Consider the following 25130-nt stretch of genomic DNA (forward strand, 5'->3'; position numbering starts at 1 on the left):
CATAGAAATAAGGATTCACGACAATCTGATCAACAGAGATGAGGGATACCAACTCAGCGCAGCATGGAACCCTGCGATAGCGGCAATCTGTCGGGAGCGCGCCCGTCAACGTCCTCCGCCGCGGACGCAGACAGAATGCTTACACCGAGAACCGAACGCGGCCGCTGGGGGCCACCGCCATCCCCACCATTACGCGCACGACGCTGGTCCACCGCAGCCACCGGAGGTCCAGTGGAGGGGGGCGACCGCGCATATAAATAGCCCGCTCTCCACGAATATCGATCTTTCGCCAGAAGATGGGTAGTATGACACTTCCCGAAACGTCGCTAGATATCAACGCTATCACCCGGCTGGAGACCCGAGAAACCTTCATCAATAGTTTATGCCAGGAAAGCCTACAGTCACATATTCTGAGGCGGTCAAAAAATTATCACCCTAGCTGCAAGTACCATAAGGGATCCTTAGAAATCACCTAAGGACTTGGATTGTGGAAATTGCATGGGAACTGTAGAGCAGTGTTCAGTGTTGCCATGGAGGTGGTACCTAACGTGTACGATGCCAAAGTTGAGGAATAATAAAGTAGGTGATAGGCTTCGTGCGATCGAAACATCATCCTTGAGTCTTCTTCTTTCTTCCTTCGCTTACGCCATAGTCCCGCAGCAATCGCAGGGTCGGCGTGATTACAACGGACTTGGCAATGTTAGGTCTTAGGGATGGCCAGATGCTCCTTCTGCCGCCACCCCGTACCTCCCAAGACGGAATCAGTGAACTCCAACTGTCTGCGTCTAGTGTAAATCGTGAAAGAGTGCGGACGTGGGTCAAACGTCTGCAACGCGTGTAACTGAGGCGGAACGTGGGGATCAGCCCGGTATTCACCTAGCGGGATGTGGAAAATCGCCTAAAAACAACATCCATGCTGGCCGGCACACCGGCCCTAGTCGTTAAACCGCCAGTCGGGCGGACTCCATCCGGGGCCGCCGCTCGTACCCGGGTCCAGGGAGCAGCGCGTTAGCGCTCTCAGCTACCCTGGCGGGTGAACATCGTCCTTGAGTATAAGGATTAATTCATTCGATGCTTACACAAATTTTATTTATTGGCTATACTAATTTCGACTTCTCCGTCACTATCAACAGCGCATAATGTTTCTTGGCTTACGGCCGTGTCAGAGTATGATAGGAGTGAAAAAGTCCTAACGCTCCTGCTACACACCCAGTCCTAATAATTTTCAAATATTGTAAATATATCATTCTTTTACGTACTGACGAAAGCTGCACAATTGAGATTACATTTATTTATTTATTGCCAGACTATAAGCCAGAGTAAAAGGACGACATGCTCATCAAGAGCGGAAATTCCGAAGACAAAATATCTTTTGAAATACATTTTCTCTATTTTATATATAGGTCTACAGTGTTCCTTATTATACACTGCCGGAAAAAAATTAGTACACTCATACAGATGACTTTGATTCTGATCCGATGACGACATATGGAACGCGGAGGATGACAGAGATACTGATAATGGTTTCAGCGTCGTCCGCCAACGAATAGCGTAGTGGCTTACCTACCTACTCTGTATACCTTTCAGTAGGATACGTTCACAGACAGAAGGCTCAGCACGGTGCAGACGTGTCAAGCAAGTAGGTAACTGTGCTACGGAGACGCACTCGTGCTTCCTTCAGCCATCTGAGCAAGTTTGAAAGGGTTCAATTCGTGGCCTTCCGAGTGGCGGGATGGTCCTTTCGGAGATTTGCCACTGAAGTTGGACGTAATACGTCAGTTGTGCAACGGTGCTGGTGTGAGTGCTCACGCAAACATTCTTACACCTGTAGACGAGGTTCTCGACGTCCACGCAGCATAGGTGCCCGCCAGGTTCGTCGTCTTGTAGGAGGAGCAGTGACAGATCGTACACCCATCACATAAAATATAAAAGAACTTGTCAGCCCAGACGTGTCAAAGCGAACTGTAGCGAACCAGTTATTAGCAATGGGTCTACAGACAAACACACCTCTAGGCCGTCTTCCACTCACACCAGAGCATCGACATGCACCGCACGACTCGTGCCGCCAGAGGATCACTTGCAAGATGGAACGGCGAGCTGTGGTCTTCAGAGATGACAGCAAATTCTGCCTGTACGCAAGTGATGGTCGTTTGCGCGTGCGACGTAGACCTGACGAGGGCTGTCTCGCAGAATGCATCGATCCAATGCCCACTGGTTCCACTCCAGACCTCATGGTCTGTGGTGAGATAAGCTATAAGTATCGTTCACCTTTGGTGTTTCTGGAGGCGACGCTAACCAGCGCTCTGTACACGTAGAATGTTGTTAGATTCACTATTTCGAAGTTCTTGCAACAGGGCAGTGACGTACTATATGAGTGTTTCAGCAGGAGTCGACACCTGGAGTTTCAGAACTGCTTGTGCTGTTGACCTGTAAATGTAAGCATTTCATGTGCTCCATATTCACTGATGCAGCAATAAGTCTTGTGTGAATTGGAAATCCCTGAAAGGGTGCACTACTTTTTTTCTGGCAATGTATACAGGGTGGTCCATTGATCGTGACCGGGCCAAATATCTCACGAAATAAGTGTCAAACGAAAAAACTACAAAGAACGAAACTTGTCTAGCTTGAAGGGGGAAACCAGATGCCGCTATGGTTGGCCCGCCGGATGGCGCTGCCATAGGTCAAACGGACATCAACCGCGTTTTTTTAAATAGGAACCCCCAATTGTAATTACATATTCGTGTAGTGCGTAAAGAAATATGAATGTTTTAGTTGGTCCACTTTCTTCGCTCTGTGATAGATGGCGCTGTAATAGTCACAATGGCTCACAATTTTAGACGAACAGTTGGTAACAGGTAGGTTTTTTTAAATTAAAATACAGAACATAGGTACGTTTGAACATTTTATATCGGTTGTTCCAATGTGATGCATGTACCTTTGTGAACTTATCATTTCTGAGAACACATGCTATTACAGCGTGATTACCTGTAAACACCACATTAATGCAATAAATGCGCAAAATGATGTCCGTCAACCTCAATCCATTTGGCAATACGTGTAACGACATTCCTCTCAACAACGAGTAGTTCGCCTTCCGTAATGTTCGTACATGCATTGACAATGCGCTGACACACGTTGTCAGGCGTTATCGGTGGATCACGATGGCAAATATCCTTCAAACTTTCCCCATAGAAGGAAACCCGGGGACTTCAGATCCAGTGAACGTGCGGGCCATGGTAAGGTGCTTCGACGACCAATCCACCTGACATGAAACATCGTATTCAATACCGCTTCAACCGCACGCGATCTATGTGCCGGACATCCATCATGTTGGAAGTGCATCGCCATTCTGTCATGCAGTGAAACATCTTGTAGTAATATCGGTAGAACATTGCGCAGGAAATCAGCATACATTGCACCATTTAGACTGCCAGCGATAAAATGGGGGCAAATTATCCTTCCTTCCACAATGCCGCACCATGCATTAATCCGCCAAGGTCGCTGATATTCCACTTGTCGCAGCCATCGTGGATTTTCGGTTGCCCAACAGTGCGTATTATGCCGGTTTACGTTACCGCTGTTGATAAATGACGCTTCGTCGCTAAATAGAACGCGTACAAAAAATCTCTCATCGTCCCGTAATTTATCTTGTGCCCAGTGGCAGAACTGTACACGACGTTCAAAGTCGTCGCCATCGAATTCCTGGTGCATAGAAATATGGTACGGGTGCAATCGATGTTGATGTACCATTCTCAACACCAACGTTTTTGAGATTCCCGATTCTCGCGCAATTTGTCTGCTACTGATGTGCGGATCAGCCGCTACAGCAGCTAAAACACCTACTTGGGCATCATCATTTGTGGCTGGTTGCTGGTCGTAGCTGAACACTTCCTGTTTCCGTAAAAAGGCGAACAGTCCGGACACTTGGATGATGTCATCCAGGATACCGAGCAGCATACATAGCACATGCCCGTTGGGCATTTCGATCACAACAACCATACATCAACACGATATCGACCTTTTCCGCTATTGGTAAACGGTCCATTTTAACACGGGTAATGCATCACGAAGCAAATACCGTCCGCACTGGCGGAATGTTACGTGATACCACATACTTATACGTTTGTGAGTATTACAGCGCCATCTATCACAAAGCGAAAAAAATGGTCCAACTAAAACATTCATATTTCTTTACGTACTTCACGAATATGTAATAAAAATGGGGGTTTCTATATTTTAAAAAACGCAGTTGATTTCCGTTTGACCTGTGGCAGCGCCATCTAGCGGGCCAACCATAGCGCCATCTGATTTCCGCCTTCAAGCTAGAGGAGTTTCGTTCTTTGTAGCTGAGCCATGCTAAAAGTTGCTGTTTTGAAGAGCGCGCTGCAGCGCGTTGTGTGAAGCAGTCGCCCTCCGTTTCTGGCGGTGGCGCCGCTGTGGCAATCGCAGCTATGGTGTCTCCCTCTGGTAAAAAAGGGGAAAGGTTGCCTGTTCACTTGCATTTAATGGGTGCTATAAGGTCGCCAGAGAGGGTTGCACCCATCTACCATCCTCCACACCGACAAATCCATAATCCGTCCAATCCTCTGTTATGCCAGTCCTGTCTCGAAATCTGCCCCCCCCCCCCCCAAATTCTACAAGTCCCTCCAGATCCTTGAGCGTCATGCACTCCGCGTCGCCATCCGTATACGCCTCCCGTCCCGCACGCGGATCCTCTATGATCTCATTCCTTTCCCCCATCTGCTCCTATTTCTCGAACATATCCGCATCCTCTACACCTCCCGCCGCCTAGAACCCTCTCACCCCCTGGTTGCTCCTCTCCTCTCCCATCCCCGCCCCCTGCCACGTCTTCACTGTTGTCTCCCCCCTACCCTCCATCTCTACACCCTTCATCTTCTTTCCCAAGGTGGCTTCCATCAACTCCCCCTCCCGGATGATGCCCTCTCTCCCTCCATTTATCCCTCCTGTCAACTCTGATCCCCTCCTTTCCTCTGTCCTTTTCTCTTTTCTCAGGCTCCCTCTCCCCCCCTTCCATCCTCTTTCTTCCCCACCTCCCCTCTCTTTGTCCCCTTCTCTCCCCCGAGTCCTTTTACATTTCCCTCCTCTGCCTCCTCTCATTTCCTCTCGCATCTGCCCTTCTCCCCCTTTATTAGTCCTCTCCCTCCTTGGTCCCCCCCTCTTTTTCGTTTTTTTCCTTCCTCCCTCCTTGTTCTTCCCCCTCCTCCAGGTTCCCCCCCCCCTCTGCCTTTGGCTCGTGAGTGTCATCCTTGTGCCGCCACTTTCGCGCAGTGTTCTACTACAGTGAGTGTTCTCCAGAGCGTGTTTTACAGTGAGTGTTCCGTGTTGTGTTTTTTGGGAAGTGTTGCGAACGGCCATCATACTGTCGCTGGGTGTGCCTTTTATCTCTTGCGAACAGAAACCAGACCGTCGCCGTGTTTTTTAATTGTGTGTGTACTATGTTACTTGTCTGATTCCTGTGTCTTTTATCAACGTTGCCAGCCCCTTATTGCTGTCTGTTTTAACTTTCCGCATTTTTCCGCCATTTTACACTTGACGTCACCATTTTATCGCCTGTTTTTCTTGTTTCTTTTCTTCTTCCGTTTTTAAAATGAAAGTCTGTAGGCTGTAGCGTACTAAGCTGCTGCCAGCCCGCCTCCTTCGGGGGGAATTGAAAATCAATAAAGGAAAAAAAAAGTCGCCAGAGAGTCAGTCTGTCAGTCTCGGCGGTTGGTGAGTCGGTACTTGTCTGATTCCTGTGTCTTTTATTAACGTTGCCACCCCCTTATTGCTATCTGTTTTAACTTTCCGCATTTTTCCGCCATTTTACACTTGACGTCACCATTTTATCGCCTGTTTTTCTTGTTTCTTTTCTTCTTCCGTTTTTAAAATGAAAGTCTGTAGGCTGTAGCGTACTAAGCTGCTGCCAGCCCGCCTCCTTCGGGGGGAATTGAAAATCAATAGAGGAAAAAAAAAGTCGCCAGAGAGTCAGTCTGTCAGTCTCGGCGGTTGGTGAGTCGGGGCGAGTCTAGTCAGTTGGTCAGCGGGGCAGTATGGGGCAGTCAATGTCTGTCTTTCTTCCGGAGTGCTAGTATGTGTTAGGCCGCCAGTATGCTCGAGTTTGTTCAGGCAATGGGCATTGGCGGTTGGATCGATCTGTTGGTCGGTCGCGCACTCGGACACAAGAACACAAGATCACTTGCCCGTCTTGAGCGTCGGCGCATGTGAGATGTCAGTCCAGTCGGCCGCGCCGTATAATGAGGAGAGTGGCTTCGTGGTCGACACGAGAGCAACAGGAGTCGACCCACGACATCGGTCTGGCCGGTGTGAGCTGCGACGCCGTGAGACGGGAGATCGGCGCGCCTTCCTGCGTCCGTTGAAGCGGCTGGCAGCGGACGGTTCGGGAGAGCGTTTTGGGGGTGCTGCGCCAGGTCTACGCCAGACATCGCAGTTTATTAGAACTTAAGTGATCGTGATATGTTGTTCCCTTTACTTGTTAAATTTTACTTGTTTTCTTGGTCAGTCTCTCGTCCCCAACTTGCTCGTCTGTCTCCCGTCCGCATTTGTTAAACAATTATTGTCTGTCTGTCGGTCTGCTGTACCTTAATAGCTGCCTCTGTCATGTTTGTCGGATTCGGTGTTAACTAATTTTTTGCTTAAGGTGTGAAGGCCAAATTCCTGAAATATGTTTTTATCTTGCCTATCATCTCGCGAGGTGGTGTATGTGTAATGTAGAGCATATTTGTACATTTTACGTAAGACTGCATTTCACGGGTTTTTATTTAAATGGTCGTTTTACTGCATAAAGTTGCCACCCTTCCGCCGTAAGAATTCTTTTAAAAACAAGTTGCACATTCTGTGGCAAATAATTTTTAATGTGAGTGTTTTGTACCATTTCCATCCCTCTTACAGGGTGCATAGTTTATGTGTTTGTGTGAGTTGTTAAAATTTTTAGTTTAAAGTAATCTGGTTCAAAATGGTTCAAATGGCTCTGGGCACTATGGGATTCAACTGCTGTGGTCATCAGTCCCCTAGAACTTAGAACTACTTAAACCTAACTAACCTAAGGACATCACACACATCCATGCCCGAGGCAGGATTTGAACCTGTGACCGTAGCAGTCGCACGGTTCCGGACTGCGCGCCTAGAACCGCGAGACCACCGCGGCCGGCAGTAATCTGGTGTGTTGCAGATTTGCACCAGTGTAGTCTTTCAGAGGTTGTTGCGAGCGGTCGTGACTACGGCCATGTTAAAAGGGAGCGTCAAGGTTCTCAGCCCAAGAGCTCATACTGTCAACAAAAAAAATTTTTTTTTTGTTATTTCTGCCTCGGAATAAATTGTAACTTGATATTTACAGGGTGCTTTCTCATTATAATTTTAGATCTGTTTAAAAAGAAGGGGGGGGGGCTTTTAGGAATAAATTTCCATTTGTTGAAAAAAAATTGTTTTCATCAGTTACCCACTGGCAACTACTTGCGCGCTCACATAGTGTGATTAAATGTTTTAATGTTCTTGATGAATCGTTAGTAAATAAAGTAAATTCTTTAAGAAAATATTTTGAAAGTAAATCCGCGGTTCAGTAGTTTTTTCGTTTGATGCTTATTTCGTGAGATATTTGGCCCGGTCACTATCAATGGACCACCCTGTATTGCCTACATTATCAGTCTGGGGGCGACCTGCAATGTACGATAAGTGAAAATAATTTCACAAGTCAAGAGTGCTCAAAAAGAAACTTATTGCATGACCGTTTTTGACAGAGGTGTGCTTCCAATTTTTACAACACATTGTCCATTAGGGTTGCAAGTCGCTTCATGTAGCATATGTACTTCCCACTACCATGAAGACTATTACACATCGGTATGTCCAATGTAAAAGTATTGTGTGCAAACATAAACATAACTGTATTGCGCCGATTACAAATTTTACACGTTCACCACCAGATGACAACTGACAGAGAAGTGGTGGAAACAAACATCCACCAGGTGCCTCCTGAATTTTTGACAATGGTATCTCAATATGATGTGAAACGTTGTGGAATGGAATCAAATGTGACCTTGATATGCGTCAGTGAACTGTCCCTCCATGTAGTTCAAATGCAAATTGATAAAGCTGCTGTTCCAGGAGAACAGTGACAATGACGCCAAGAGGCAACAGTACGAGACTCAGTTTTCATGAATGGAATGTCTGGAAAACATGTGGGACTGGGAAGTAACGATACTGATTGTTCTTTGAAGAACACTTCATGTTCTTAGTCCACATAAGATTGTGTTTTCCCCAGCTGAAATATGGCATATGGAGTAACTGAGGAAGGTTTTTTTTTGCCGTTTGTTTACGCTAAACACAGAAAATGGCAGCCGTTTCTTCAAAACGTGTCGCATGGTAATTGGCGTTCCGTACAACCCTCTTCTATCCAGTTCTATCAACCATCACTGTGATAGCTATGTGACCTGCACAAAAGGAAAGATCACAGAATGACAAATGGTTCAAATGGCTCTGAGCACTATGGGACTTAACTGCTGTGGTCATCAGCCCCCTAGAACTTTACTTAAACCTAACTAACCTAAGGACATCACACACATCCATGCCCGAGGCAGGACTCGAACCTGCGACCGTAGCGGTCGCGCGGCTCCAGACTGTAGCGCCTAGAACCGCTCGGCCACATCGGCCGGCACAGAATGACAAATTCACTCTCCACCTAGTGATCGTTTTGCCCCATCTGAAGTACGTCACATGTTGAAACAGCGACCTTTGACTTTGGACTTTAGATTTGCATCATTTGATAGTGATCTCAACCACTTATAGCTGGTACACAGTCCAAAGATGACAGTTCATTTGCTTGCAAAGGGGTAAATATTTCTGGTCGTTTACGTGTTTCGATGTTCTCCTTCAGAATAATTCATGCTATTAAGTCACAGTTGTCGGTTTCGATCTTCTATTTCTTGTGTAGCTTGATATCAGTCCTTTTGAGAAAGGATTTATTCAATAGATTGTGTTTCTGTTTGTTACAGTAATGGAAAACAAATCGTGCCAAAGTGACAAAATCAAGAGAAATCTTGTAATCAGCAAACTGGAGGCCCCCAGTTGCTATCTACATTTTCATTCCTTTATCAGTATAACTTTTATCTAGTAAGAATAATGGATACTAACAGTACAAATAAAACCAACATAAGGAGCGCAGAGATAAAATTACTTGTGAGAGTGGTAGGTTGGGAGAGTGAAAGGTATTTTAGACAAGTACTTATGAAGTAATGAAACCTGTGGAACAAATAGGAGGAACATGAGATATGAATCAGTTTCTCAAGAATGTCTGCAACTCGTGATCTCGCGGTAGTGTTCTCGCTTCCCGAGCACGGTTTCCTGGGTTCGATTCCCAGCAGGGTCAGAGATTTTCACCTGACTCGAGATGACTGGGTGTTATTGAGTCGTCTTCATCATCATCATTCATCCCCATTACGGTTCGAATCCTGCCTCGGACATAGATGTGTGTGATGTCCTTAGGTTAGTTAGGTTTAAGTAGTTCTTAGTTCTAGGGGACTGATGACCTGAGAAGTTAAGTCCCATAGTGCTCAGAGCCATTTTGAACCCATTACGGTCGAGAGAAGGCAATGGTAAACCACCTCTACTAGGACCTTGCCTAGTACGGCGGCGCGGGTTTCCCGCATCGTCCCCTACGCTCTGTTACGGAGTATGGGACATCATCATCATCACCACCGTACACTGAGATGACGAAAGTCAGGAGATGGTAATATACAGAGGACGGTAGTATCACGTACGAAAGGTATAAAAGGGCAGCGCATTGGCGGTGCTGTCATTTGTACTCAGATTATTCGTGTGTAATGATATCCGGCGTGATCGTGGCTGCACGACAGGAATTAACACACTCTGAAGACGGAATAGTAGTTGGAACTAGACTCTTGGAACATCACATTTCGGAAATCGTTAGGGAATTCAGTGTTCCTAGCTCTAGAATTTCAACACTATTTCGAGAATACCAAATTTCAGCCATTTCCTCTGACCACGGACAGTGGCCGATGGCCTTCGCATAACTACCCAGAAGATCGGCGTTTTCGTACAGTGCTAACAGCCAAGCAACGATGAGTGAAATAACCGCAGCAATGAATGTGGGACGTACGAAGAACGCATTTGTTAGAACAGTGCTGCGAAATTTGTTGCTAATGGGCTACGGCAGAAGACGACGGACACGAGCGCCTTTGCTAACAGACGACATCGCTTGCAGCGCCTCTCATGAGCCCGTGGCCGTATCGCCTGGATCCTCAACGACTGAAAAGCCATGGCCTGGTCAGACGAGTCCCGCAGGCGGCAAGAGCTGATGGTAGCGTTCGAGTGTGGCGCAGACCCTGCGAGGCCATAGACCCAAGCTGTCAACAAGACGCCGTGCAAGCTGTTAATGGCTCTGTGTGCTGTGTTTACGTGGAATGGACTGGGTCTTCTGGGCCAAACGATCCGATTATTGACTCGAAATGGTTATGTTCTGCTGCTTGGAGACTATTTGCAGCCATTATTGGACTTCATGTTTCCAAACAACGATGCGCCTTTTCACCGAGCCACATCTTTTCGCGACTGGTTTAAAGAACATTTTCGACAACTGCAGCGAATGACTTGGCCATCCTGATCGCCCGTCATCGGACATAACCAAGAGGTCAGTTCGTGCACAATATTCTACACCGGCAACTCTTTCGCAATTATGGTCGAATACATAGATATCATGGCTCAATGTCCATGGAATGGACTATCACTGACTTGTGCCACGTCTAGTTACTGCATTACACCGGACAAAAGGAGGGCAAACTTGATATCAGGATGTATACCACTACTTCTATCACCTCAGTGTGAAGACTACTCAGGTATGAGCCAAAACATAAAAAAGGAAAGAGGGGCGTTTGAGCACGGGATTAGCCGAGCGGTCTAGGGCGCAGCAGTCATGGACTGTGCGGCTGGTCCCGGCGGAGGTTCGAGTCCTCCCTCGGGCATGGGTATGTGTGTTTGTCCTTAGGATAATTTAGTTTAAGTAGTGTGTAAGCTTAGGGACTGATGACCTTAGCAGTTAAATCCCATAAGATTTCACACACATTTGAACATTTTCTTTCAGGAGCGTTTGGAACAAACATACATTATTGGCTACAGATTGTTGAGGTTGAAGTAAACCGGAAATCTTTGTCGAAATAAATTAGCAGCAGTTTCACTGAAGCAAGAAAGTGATTATGAACAGGACATCAGACGTTCCTCTAAAGTACGGATGGCCAACCAGCGACCCCTTTCCGGATCCGATCCACGACTGGTTTCACTCCGCCCCGCAGGGGAAATTCGTGGGAGAGAAACGGTTTGCTGTTCTGTATTCTTAATTTTCTTTTTAATTTCTGCGTATGATAATTGTCACGCTCTGTTGAATAGTCGTATTTTGAGGTACAATTCTACTGCAGTGGCACATGGGAAAGCTTAGCTCTGGTGCTGATGCGGCCCATGAGCGTAAACACAGGGTAACTATTATTGAACTATATGACATAAAGTCTTCATAGCTTCTGAACGGTGTTACGACGTTCAAATCTGCATGGTTGGCCGTAGGTCATGATGGGAATTAGCATCTGCATACACACGAGCTTTGTTTTTGTCGGCCATTTGGACGTGAAAATGTCACATTAGCGTGCCTGAGCGTAACTGATTTTCGGTTTTTTCATGTTGTTGTTGTTGTGGTCTTCAGTCCTGAGACTGGTTTGATGCAGCTTTCCATGCTACTCTATCCTGTGCAAGCTTTTTCATCTCCCAGTACCTACTGCAACCTACATTCTTCTGAATCTGCTTAGTGTATTCATCTCTTGGTCTCCCTCTACGATTTTTACCCTCCACGCTGCCCTCCAATACTAAATTGGTGATCCCTTGATGCCTCAGAACATGTCCCTTCTTCTGGTCAAGTTGTGCCACAAACTTCTCTTCTCCCCAATCCTATTCAATACTTCCTCATTAGTTATGTGATCTACCCATCTAATCTTCAGCATTCTTCTGTAGCACCACATTCCGAAAGCTTCTATTCTCTTCTTGTCAAAACTATTTATCGTCCATGTTTAACTTCCATACATGGCTACACTCCATACGAATACTTTCAGAAATGACTTCCTGACACTTAAATCAATACTGGATGTTAACAAATTTCTCTTCTTCAGAAACGCTTTCCTTGCCATTGCCAGCCTACATTTTATATCCTCTCTACTTCGACCATCATCAGTTATTTTGCTCCCCAAATAGCAAAACTCCTTTACTACTTTAAGTGCCTCATTTCCTAATCTAATTCCCTCAGCATCACCCGACTTAATTTGATTACATTCCATTATCCTTGTTTTGCTTTTGTTGATGTTCATTTTATATCCTCCTTTCAAGACACTGTCCATTCCACTCAACTGCTCTTCCAAGTCCTTTGCTGTCTCTGACATAATTACAATTTCATCGGCGAACCTCTAAGTTTTTATTTCTTCTCCATGAATTTTAATACCTACTCCGAATTTTTCTTTTGTTTCCTTTACTGCTTGCTCAATATACAGATTGAGCAACATCGGGGAGAGACTACAACCCTGTCTTACTCCCTTCCCAACCACTGCTTCCCTTTCATGTCCCTCGACTCATAACTGCCATCTGGTTTCTGTACAAATTGTAAATAGCCTTTCGCTCCCTGCATTTTACCCCTGCCACCTTTAGAATTTGAAAGAGAGTATTCCAGTCAAGGTTTTTTCATATAGTTCAATAATTGTCACCCTGTAAGTATGGGGATCAGGTATACAGGTCACCAAAGGTAGCCCATGACTGGTCTAAAGTAAGAATATACCAGTGCAACAGTGGTATTTAAGACACTACACAGAAAAATATCTTTTCTAGGACAACTATCTTCCGCCTTCCCATTTCCTGTTCCATTCACGAGTGACACGTGGGAAAAATGCTTGTTGGTAAAGCTCTGTAGGAGTTCTATTTCTCTAATCTCCCTACCGTGGCTCTTCTGTGAGACACGTGTGGGAGGGAGTAATATGCTGTCTGCCTCTTCCCGAATCGTACTGTTCTGGAATTCCAGTCGCAAAACCTCCTTGTGTTGCACAACGTCTGTCTCTCCTGTTGCGTCCGCCACTGGAGTTTGGTGAACTTCTCTATAACGGACTTGCACCGACTTGTGGATCCCGTAAAGAGACGAGCCGTCCTATGATAGATCTTCAGTATCACTTCAGTCAACCCTAGGTTGTAAAGGTCCCAGATTGCTAAACGAGAGTCAGTTATCACTTGAACGATAACCTTTTGTGGATGAATTACACTTAGTTAAGATTCTTCCTATGACTTTCAACAATCTTCTTTCCTTACTATCTGTTTTATGTAATTACTCCACTTCAGGTCACTCCATATGTTTGCTCCTAGGTGCACTCTGAGATTTTGACGGTACAAACCCCCATTATTAGATGAATAGGTCTAGTATGCAAGGATTGCTTTGTGGAGAGCGAGCGCGCGTCATGGTGGGCGATTCGCGGAAGCGCGTGGCGTGCCCGGGCGTGATGTGAAACGGTCTGTTGGATGGTATATGCCGCCGGGCGACCACGTGGCCAGCAGCTTGGGGCATTGTTTGGTTTTTCGCGCATTACGCGAAAACTATCTAACTTATGGCGAAGAGCGAGGCGGCAGTGGATTATTGTCAGCAATATGCATATTCTGAAAGATCGATCTTTATTTCAAGTCACAAGACACAAAACTTATAGTAACCTCAAAATCGGTTAATATCACGAATACTGAAAGATTAATAAAAATAGTGAATAACAACTTACAGGGATGAGCGAGCACTCATTAACAACGTTCCGTCATAGTGCATCGAGTGCCGTAGTCATATGTTATGATTCATAAATACTTAAGCCCGTAAAGAGCAATCAACAAAGTTTGATGGAAAATTGTTTATAAAATTCAATAGGAAATTCATGACGTAAAGAACGGCACTATATAATATTTTGGGTGGCATCACACGTATTTTTTGCAATAGTTTTCATGGTTTGCAAATTATTGTTAACATTTGTCATCCATAATTAATTAATTATTATAGATATGAAGATTTTGAGCAGCGCAATGTATAGATTGCTATAGATTACGTCTAAAATGGTCCTATGTGCAGTTCTATGTTAAAACTTTGAAGCACAGATGTAAACAAACAAATTTGCGCTAAGTGGCGAAATGTTGCAAAATCTAAAACTTGATTCACGGGCGGTAGAATAATCCTAGAAGTTAATGTAACACAGTGAATAAGATGGACTTTTTAGCGCTGTTCCGATGGTGTACTTTGTGGTGTCACCGCCAGACACCACACTTGCTAGGTGGTAGCTTCAAATCAGCCGCGGTCCATTAGTACATGTCGGACCCGTGTGTCGCCACTTTCAGTGATAGCAGACCGAGCGCCACCACACGGCAGGTTTAGAGAGACGTACTAACACTCGCCCCAGTTGTACGGACGACGTAGCTAGCGATGCAACACTGACGAAGCCTCGCTCATTTGCAGAGCAGATAGTTAGAATAGCCTTCAGCTAAGTTAATGTCTACGACCTAGCAAGGCGCCATTAGCCTTACATAGCTTGTATCTAAAGATTCTAACTTGTATCGTCAAGAGCGATATACAAAGGATGGATTAAAGTTAAGTATTCCAGAAGCTACGTACTTTTCTTTATAACATTCATTACGTATCCTGTTACAGACCTATCTCTTGCCTGCGTGACCTAAACGCGTGCCTTTCGGCTGCCTCTCATTGTGTCTAGGCTGTCTTGTCTAGACACAACATACTTATTTCTGTCGAAGGACATATGTATCAAAATTTGTAACCTGAAGTGGTGCGACTGGTACTTGCATAATCAGGGGTGGGGGGGGGGGGAGGGGGGTAGACGTCCGAGCCTATATAAGCGAGCGGCCATCTTGGCCAGGGGTCAGTCGTTCAGCAGTCGGGTAGCCGGTGGGTGGCGAGCAGGCCCCAATTTTGAGTGGCCCATGTGGTCGTTTAAGTAAGATTTTTTTCGCGCCGGTTTATTTCGACAAAGAGTATTGTTTATTAGTGCAAGTGTGCATGCAAATGTTTGGTGAACTGGAGGTGCTACTATTATTTGTGTGAGTACGAATTACGAGGTATACATCGGCGTAAGTGAACATCTGGCGATCTGTGATTTCGCTCCAAAACTGCTAGAACAAAGAGGACTTGTGGTTCTGTTCGAACTGAGTGAGTAATTTTCGTTTATAGCAGCCTACATTACTGATATTGGGGGCTCGGAGTCCAATTATTATTAGAGTAAAACTGTAAACCGTCTCACCATTGCTAATTTCATTGTGTGAAAGAAAAGGACAATGCCAATAAATAGTGATTGAACTGTGTCGTGAAAAACTGATTTTGCTATAATAATCGTCTAATTTCTGTTCCCTAGCATAAACTGTTCTCATGAATATTAATTCAAAATCTATAACTAAAGCTTGTGTGTGGAGCAGTGTACTAATGCTCCAAGTGTGAAAATCATGCCCTGAGACCTACGTGAGAGCCAAAAATAGCACTAACATTTTTAACTAACATTAGCATTTGCACATTCTTGTCAACTTTTCAACCGCACTTTATTTACCGCCCCGTCGCAAGATGAAAAAAAAACCGGTGCACCACCAAAGAATGAATTATCTGAATGGTATGGGAATCGGTAGGTGGGACGTACATGTACACACGAACGAGTGATTACATTTTCGGAAAACTGGATAGTTTCTTCAAGAACAAGTGTTTCACAAATTGAGCAAGTCAACAACGCGTTGGTTCATCTATGGCTCATATGCGAGCAGTTATTCGGCTTGGCACTGACTGATTGATCGAGTCAGGCTGGTATCCAAACGCTGTCTGGGGCATCTGCAGGCACATCTTCAGTGATGAGATCCGCTTCGAACTGAGCCCTGATGACCAGCGGACACGTGTCTAGAGGCACACAACACAGCTGTGGTGTACCAGCCTGTCGCCCAGCCTAATACCCGACAACCGGGAATGCTGGTCTGCGGCGCCATTTAATTTCATAGAATTTCTTCTGCCTCAAATCTCAGGGATTGGAGCAGAATTGTCTTCAGTGATGAGTCTCAGTTCGAATTGGGCCTCGACAACTAGCGAAGTCACCCATGGCATCCCTAGAGCACAACGGTACGTCAACGATATTCTGCAATCGAATTTGTTGACACTTATGGCAGGCCATCCTCGGCTTACATTTAAGCAAGATAATGCCTACCCGCACACGGCGAGAGTGTCTACAGCCTGTTTTCGTGCTTGCGAAACCCTGCTTTGGCCAGCAAGGTCAAGGGATCTCTCGCCAACTGAGAACATTCGGAACATTATCGGCAATGCCTTCAAGAAACTACCGATTTTGACGATCTAACGCGTCAATTGCACAGAATTTGGCACAATGTCCCTCAGGAGGACGTTCAACAACTCTGTCAATCAATGCCAAGCCGAATAACAGCTTGCGTAGGGACCAGAGGTGGAACAACGCGTCATTGTCTTGCCCAGTTCGCGAAGCACTTTCTCTTGAATAAATCATCGAATTTTCTGAAAATGTACTCTTTTGTTTGTCTACACAAGTGCGTCCCCTCTACCGATTTACGCCCCACTCGGACATTTTGTTTTACGTAGAATGTGTTTTACTGTATATACCATCATCTGTGATTTGTCTCTAATGGCGTAATCGAACGGTGCTGGTACTCATCACCCATTTATCCTAGAAACTTTACGTTTAGTTAAGTTGGGATTCACAGCCAGACCCTGCAGAAATCGTAGATCTTCTGCAGGTTGTCCAGTTGCTTCGTCATCCGTCGTCATCCTCAGGATCATTAATATCAATAGAAGACTTCAACGGCCACTTAGAACTCTCTAAATTACACTACTGGCCATTAAAATTGCTACACCATGAAGATGACGTGCTACAGACGTGAAATTTAACCGACAGGAAGAAGATTCTGTGAAATGTAAATGATTAGCTTTTCAGAGCATTCACACAAGGTTGGCGCCGGTGGCGACACCTACAACGTGCTGACATGAGGAAAGTTTCCAACCGATTACTCATACACAAACAGCACTTGACAGGCGTTGCCTGGTGAAACATTGTTGTGATGCCTCGTGTAAGGAGGACAAATGCGTACCACCACGTTTCCGACTTTGATAAAGGTAGGATCGTACCCTATCGCGATTGCAGTTTAACGTATCGCGACATTGCTGGTCGCGTTGGTCGAGATCCAATGACTGTTAGCAGAATATGGAATCGATGGGTTCAGGAGGGTAATACGGAACGCCGTGCTGGATCCCTACGGCCTCGTATCACTAGCAGTCGAGAAGACAGGCAGCTTATCCGCATGGCTGTAATGGATCGTGCAGCCACATCTTGATCCCTGAGTCAACAGATGGGGACGTTTGCAAGACAACAACCATCTGCACGAACAGTTCGATCGACGACGTTTGCAGCAGCATGGACCAGCAGCTCGGAGACCATGGCTGGGGTTACCCTTGACGCTGCATCACAGACAGGAGCGCCAGCTATGGTGTACTCAACGACGAACCTGGGTGCACGAATGGCAAAACGTCATTTTTTCGGATGACTCCAGGTTCCGTTTAGAGCATCATGATGGTCGGATCAGTGTTTGGCGACATCGCGGTGAACGCACATTGGAATCGTGTATTCGTCATCGCCATACTGGCGTATCACCCGGCATGATGGTATGGGGTGCCATTGGTTACATTATGTAACGTCCCCTTCGAAAAATTTATGAATTACTGTGCTCATAAACATTTTATGTTATTTGATTTTCGAGCAGCCGAGCAAATCTGAACGTACTCAGACATTCACTAAAGTTACACACAATATTTTTAGCGCAACGCAATCTGACTTTCAGTAATCCCTACAAAAGAATGGCCCTGACTAACAATAACCTATAACTTTCATGAATTCTTACCTCACAAAAATCGTCGTTACTCGAACTACTGCAATACAGCGAGCGCCAATAGTGACAGCTAAATAAAAGATTCTAACTACTGAAGGCACTAACTACTGATAGGCAAATGAAAGATTTTGATAGAGAACAAACAATGTATTTACCTTAATATTGTTTAAAAGTCAATATATATATATATCAGTCCATGACATCCAGCGTTACAAATTTACTGTCTCTGTCCAGATCATCCGCTCTCAAAACTCCGCCATCTCACTCCCCACATCCACCACTGCTAGCGGTTCACCTCCAACTGTGCAACTCTACGCGCTGTTAACATCCAGCCCAACACTACAATAGCAAACAACAATGCAAACCAGCCATATACTGCACACAGCACAGCCAGTGATTTTCATACAGAGCGCTACGTGGCGTTACCAATAAAAAAACCTAAACAGCCTACTTACAACATGTCTCAGTCACCTCTTGTTCGCATTGACGTTACATTTCAGATGTGTTACGACCCGTGGCTCTACCCTTCATTCGATAAGAACTTTCAGCATTGCAGTGCGTCAGAAATCGTAAGTATCGAAATAATTATGAAAAATCCGCCTCGATTTCACAAACTATCTGGTGTTTACCTAGGTTTCTGCGTGGGTAACCACGCCTTCTTTAGAACAAATATAAAACAGCTTGCCTAAATAGGCATAGTCTAAGGCTGAAGTCAACAACTACAGCGGCAAAACCCCATAAACATTTTTACAAATACACGGTACATATGTACCAAGTCAATAATATTACTCATCTCAACACTGTGTGTGCTGCCTCGCCCCAGCCAACGTACGATGGTCACGGGCTCTCCACCGAACTCATTTGGCACAATGACCCTCAGGAGGAGTATGAGTTTGTAAATTTTTTTTATGGGTGTTTTGCGCTGTAGGTGTTGATTTTAGCCTTTGACTATGCCGATTTAGGCAAGCTGTTTTATATTTGTTCTGAAGAAGGCGTGGTTACCCACGCTGAAACCTAGATTAACACAAGGTCGTTTGTGCAATCGAGGCGGATTTTTCATAATTATTCCTTCATTCGATCCCTGCGAAACCCTACATTTCAGCAGGATAATGCACGACCGCGTGTTGCAGGTCCTGTACGGATCTTTCTGGATACAGAAAACGTTCGACTGCTGCCCTGACCAGCACATTCTCCAGATCTCTAACCAGCTGAAAACGTCCGGTCAATGGTGGCCGAGCAACTGGCTCGTCACAATACGCCAGTCACTACTCTTGATGAACTGTGGTATCGTGTTGAAGCTGCATGGGCAGCTGTGCCTGTACACGACATTGAAGCTCTGTTTGACTCAATGCCCGGGCGTATCTAGGCCGTTATTACGGCCAGAGGTGGTTTTTCTGGGTACTGATTTCTCAGGATCTATGCACCCAAATTGTGTGAAAATGTAATCAGATGTCAGTTCTAATATAATATATTTGTCCAATGAATACCCGATTCTCATCTGTATTTCTTCTTGGTGTAGCAATTTTAATGGTCAGTAGTGTACCTTTCCATCTGTCGATTGTGTACCGTTTAGAAGGACGTGTTGAGTTCTATTTGCAACAAGTCGATACTTGGAATGTTCGTATTTTCTTTACAAAATAAAAGTGCGGATGCCTTCCGGAAATAAAAGGCCCCAGAATCAACCTGATTGCTTCCTAGCTGCTGAGTGCGTATAAGAGTGGCCAGCAGGCGGCTCCAGCGCTGGTGGGGCGTACCTCGGCGCTGTCGGCGGCGCACTCGTCGACGTCGACGCAGCGCTGCTGGTCGTCGGCGGCGACGTCGCTGTCCTGCGGCTGCGCAGTGGCGCCCTCGGCGGGCTGGTAGCCGGTCGGGCAGGCGCAGCGGAAGCCGCCGGGGAAGTTGTGGCAGCCGTGCAGGCAGCCCGCGTCGCCGCCCTCCGCGCACTCGTCGATGTCTGCGCAGGGATACGGCTGCTGCTTACTAGACGGACACAGCTGAGCTGACAGGAGTCAATGCGATATGCACGTACAAAGCTGGGGATGGTATTGTGTACACGGGGTATGAAAGGGCAGTACTTTGGTGGAGCTGTCGGGTAATATATGTGAAAAGTTTTCGACCTGATTGTGGCCACAGAACGGCGTTTAACAGACTATAAACAAGGAATAATAGTGGCAGGCAGACGCATGGGACATTCCACTTCGCAGACCGATAGGAAATAAGCATCCCACGATCCACAGTGTCAATAGTGTGCCGAGAATATCACATATCAGGCATTACGACACACCACGGACAGTGCAGTGGTCGACGGCCTTCACGTAACGACCGAGGGCAGTGGTGGTCGCGTCGAGTTGACAGTGCTAAGAGAGAAGCTCAAAACGGTTCAAATGACTCTGAGCACTATGGGACTTAACTTCTGAGATCATCAGTCCCCTAGAACTTAGAACTACTTAAACCTATATAACCTAAGGACATCACACACGTCCATGCCCGAGGCAGGATTCGAACCTGCAACCGTACTGGTCGCGCGGTTCCAGACAGTAGCGCCTAGAACGCTCGGCCACCCCAGCCGGCTTAAGAGAGAAGCAACACAACGTGAAATAACCGCAGAAATCAATGTGGGGCGTACGACGAACGCATCCATTATTATAGTCATAATGAGCTATGGCAGCAGACGACCGACGCGACTACCTTTCTAACTGCGCGTATCGCCTGCAGCGCCTCTCCTGTGCTCGTGACCATATCAGTTGGACTGTTGTTGTTGTTGTGGTCTTCAGTTCTGAGACTGGTTTGATGGAGCTCTCCGTGTTACTCTATCCTATGCAAGCTTCATCATCTCCCAGTACCTACTGCAGCCTACATCCTTCTGAATCTGCTTAGTGTATTCATCTCTTGGTCCCTCTACGATTTTTACCCTCCACGCTGCCCTCCAGTACCAAATTGGTGATCCCTTGATGCCTCAGAACATGTCCTACCAACCGATCCCTGCTTCTAGTCAAGTTGTGCCACAAACTTCTCTTCTCCCCAATCCTATTCAATACTTCCTCATTAGTTATGTGATCTACCCATCTAATCTTCAGCATTCTTCTGTAGCACCACATTGCGAAAGCTTCTATTCTCTTCTTGTCCAAACTATTTATCGTCCATGTTTCAGTTCCATACATGGGTGTACTCCATACAAATACTTTCAGAAACGACTTCCTGACATTTAAATCTACTCTCGATGTTAACAAATTTCTCTTCTTCAGAAACGCTTTCCTTCCCATTGCCAGTCTACATTTTATATCCCCTCTACTTCGACCTTCATCAGTTATTTTGCTCCCCAAATAGCAAAACTCCTTTACTACTTTAAGCCTCTCATTTCCTAATCTAATTCCCGCAGCATCACCCGGTTTAATTCGACTACATTCCAGTATTTTGCTTTTGTTGATGTTCATCTTATACCCTCCTTTCAAGACACTGTCTATTCCGTTCAACTGCTCTTCCAAGTCCTTTGCTGTCTCTGACAGAATTACAATGTCATCGGCAAACCTCAAAGTTTTTATTTCTTCTCCATGGATTTTAATACCTACTCCAAACTTTTCTTTTGTTTCCCTTACTGTTTGCTCAATATACAGATTGAATAACGTTGGGGAGAGGCTACAACCCTGTCTCACTCCCTTCCCAACCACTGCTTCCCTTTCATGTCCCTCGACTCTTATACTGTAACTGCTATCTGGTTGCTGTACAAATTGTAAATAGCCTTTTGCTCCCTGTATTTTACCCCTGCCACCTTCAGAATTTGAAGGGACCGTAGACAACTGGAAAACCGTGGCCTGGTCACATGAGTCCCGATTTCAGTTGGCCAACACCTGATAGTAGTATTCGAGAGTGGTGCAGTCTCCGCGAAGTCATGGAACCAAGTTGTCAACAAGGCACTGTGCAAGCCGGCGGTGGCTCTATAATGGTCCTGGGTCCTGTGGTCCAACTAAACCGATAATTGCTGGAAATGGCTATACTCACCTTCTTGGAGACCGTTTGCAGCCATTCAGGGACTTCATGTCCACAAACAACAATGTGGCATTTCACCGGGGCACAACTGTTCGCGATTAGTTTGAAGAACATTCTGGGCAATTCGAGCGAATAATTTGGCCACCCAGATTGCCCGACTTGAATCTCATCAATCATTTATATGTTTATATAATCGAGAGGACAGTTTGTACACAAAATCCTGCACCGGCAATCCTTTCTCAGTTATGGACGGCTATACAGGCAGCATGACTCAATATTTCTGCAGGGAACTTCCACGACATGTTGCGGTCCTGCCACGTGTAGTTGCTTTACGACGGCGGACAAAAGGAGATCCGACACGTTATTAGGAGGCATCTTATGACTTCTGTCATCTCAGTGCATGACGTGACTGGTCACTGTCATACGTTGTAGTCAGTAGTTGCAAAAGGGAACGTCAGGAATTACCATCCAGTTTAGGTGAGACTCACAAGACCAGCTAATATAGGACAAATCCCGGTCGATGAGAATCCACATACGTATTACCGAGAGGCAAGCCACTTACATGATTGCAGTTTTCTTCATAATATTTAGCCAAGTGACATCGAAGTCTACATCTCCAGCTACATTTATACTCTACGAACCACTGTGGAGTGCATGGTGTGAGGGTACATTCCACCGTATCAGTTATTCGGGTTTCTTTCCGGTTCAATTTAGGATGGGTCACGGGAAGAACGCTTGTTTAAGTGCCTCAAAGCACACTGTAATTAATATGATCTTGTCCTCACGATACCTTCTGGAGTGATATATAGGATGTTGTAACATTTCCTAGAGTCATCATGTAGAGCCGGGTCTCGAAATTCGGTAAGCATGCATTCTTGGGATAGTTTACGTCATCTACAAAAGTTTGTGAGATTACTTCTAGACATCGTCTCTGTGACACTCTCCTGGGGAACAGACAATCCCCTGACCAGTTGTGCTGCCTTCTCTGTATATGTTCCATATCCCTTGCGGGTACTACTTGGTTCAGGTCGCCCACACTTGAGCAGTGATCTAGGACGGGACGCTCGAGTGATTTGTAAGCAATCTCCCGTGTAGACTCATTGCATTTCCCTAGTTTTTTACCACTAAATATAATCCTGGTGTCTGGTTTACCCTCAACTAAGCCTATAAGGTCATTGCACTTCATGTCCCAATTAAGTGTTACATCCATGTTTTGCATGAATTTATAGAGTCCAATTGTGAATCACTATTATCATATTCATACGATACTACGTTATATATGTTTCCTGAAGTGCTCACTTTTACATTTCTGAAAATTTAAAGCAAGCTGGCAGTTACTTCAGCACTCTGAAATCTTACGTTTGTCTGACTGAATATTTGTACAGCTCCATTCCAACCTGTACTTCATAGTAGATAACTGCATCATTTGCGAAAAGTCTTGGGTTGCTATTAATGTTCTCCGCAAGATCATTAATACACAACATGAACAGCATGGGATCTAACACAGTTGCCTAGGGTATACCCGAAATTTCTCCTACATCTCTCAATGACCCCCCAGCCAAGATAATATGCTGCATCCTCCCTACCAAAACACTCTCCACCCAGTGACAAATTTTGTCTCGTACCCCGTATGATCGTACTTTTGATGACAAGCTTGGATGTTGTACTGAGTCAAATGCTTTCCGCAAATCGAGTCACTGCATCTGCCTGACGGCCTTGATCTATGGCTTTCAGGATATCATGTGAGAAAAGTGCAAGTTGGTCTTCACACCATATATGTTTTCGAAATCCATGCTGGTTGGCACGGAGGAGGCCGTTCTGTTCGATATATGTTACCGTTCTTGTCAAATGTGGCCAACGATGGCCTTAGAGGTGCGATCTGTCAAGTCTCCACTCACCAAGACTACTGGTACCGACATCGAAATATTTTTCAGAGAACACCAGGAAATACAAAGCATATCAAATACAACACAATGTCGACACAAATAACGCTCATAAACTACATGTACGAAAACTTCTACAACATTTTAGCTTATATGAGACATTATGTTGACTGTGAGACATGAGGAATGTGAAATGGCACACTCTTTTCCGCTAAAATAATCTACGATCAAGGAATATACATGTGCAGTTTCCAAACTGACACAGAATATGTAACTACATGCAGAACGATATAAACTCTAGGTTAATACACCTGTATCTGGTTGGCATGGGAGAGGAGAGCGCTGTCGTAAGCTTCCTGATAGCCAAGGAAATAAGAAATTTTAACGTTCGGTCGACATTGCTGTCTTTAGAAGCGGCCTGATGACCAGTCTTGGCGTCAGTGTCCTGGATTAAGTGCCAAATCTCCACACAGTGTGTGGTGGAGTGAAGACATGTAACAAACACTGTTGCAGTGTATTCCCCTGTGGTATTCGAGAGCAATAGGCTATGTTCCGGCTCTGGGTTTTAATTCCTTCCACACACACACACACACACACACACACACACACACACACACACACACACATATATATATATATATATATATATATATATATATATATATATATACACGCATTACAGTACTTCCACTTAACAGAGACACTGGCGACCAACTCTCACAAATTACACGATAGAAGACATCTCTTTCCAATTAAGCGGCGGAAATAAGCCTTCGGAGTCTCCCAGACACGAATACCGAACCATTATTTCTGACATTACTGGTGACGTATTTCGCTTTGGTAGGAACAATTATCATTTGGTCATTATACAGGGTGATCAAAAAGTCAGTATAAATTTGAAAACTGAATAAATCACGGAATAATGTAGATAGAGAGGTACAAATTGACACACATGTTTGGAATGACATGGGGTTTTATTAGAACCTAAAATATACAAAAGTTCAAAAAATTTCCGACAGATGGCGGTTCATCAGATCAGAATAGCAATAATTAGCATAACAAAGTAAGACAAAGCAAAGATGATGTTCTTTACAGGAAATGCTCAATATGTCCACCATCATTCCTCAACAATAGCTATAGTCGAGGAATAATGTTGTGAACAGCACTGTAAAGCATGACCGGAGTTATGGTGAGGCATTGGCGTCGGATGTTGTATTTCAGCATAGAGATGTCGGTCGATCACGATACACTTGCTACTTCATGTAACCCCAAAGCCAATAAACGCACGGACTGAGG

General features: G+C 45.3%; 1 protein-coding gene across 1 annotated transcript in view; it reads right to left on the reverse strand.

Moving 5' to 3' along the window:
• The window catches only part of LOC124775332 (fibrillin-3-like), a 198434-nt gene that overhangs the window by 128706 nt on the left and 44598 nt on the right, over positions 1 to 25130 (reverse strand). The window contains exon 5 of the mRNA XM_047250166.1: positions 19719 to 19963. Within this exon, the coding sequence (XP_047106122.1) occupies positions 19719 to 19963 (245 nt within the window). The remainder of the gene's footprint in view (positions 1 to 19718; positions 19964 to 25130) is intronic.

Source organism: Schistocerca piceifrons, chromosome 1 (assembly GCF_021461385.2).
Source record: "Schistocerca piceifrons isolate TAMUIC-IGC-003096 chromosome 1, iqSchPice1.1, whole genome shotgun sequence".
Classification (NCBI taxonomy): domain Eukaryota; kingdom Metazoa; phylum Arthropoda; class Insecta; order Orthoptera; family Acrididae; genus Schistocerca; species Schistocerca piceifrons.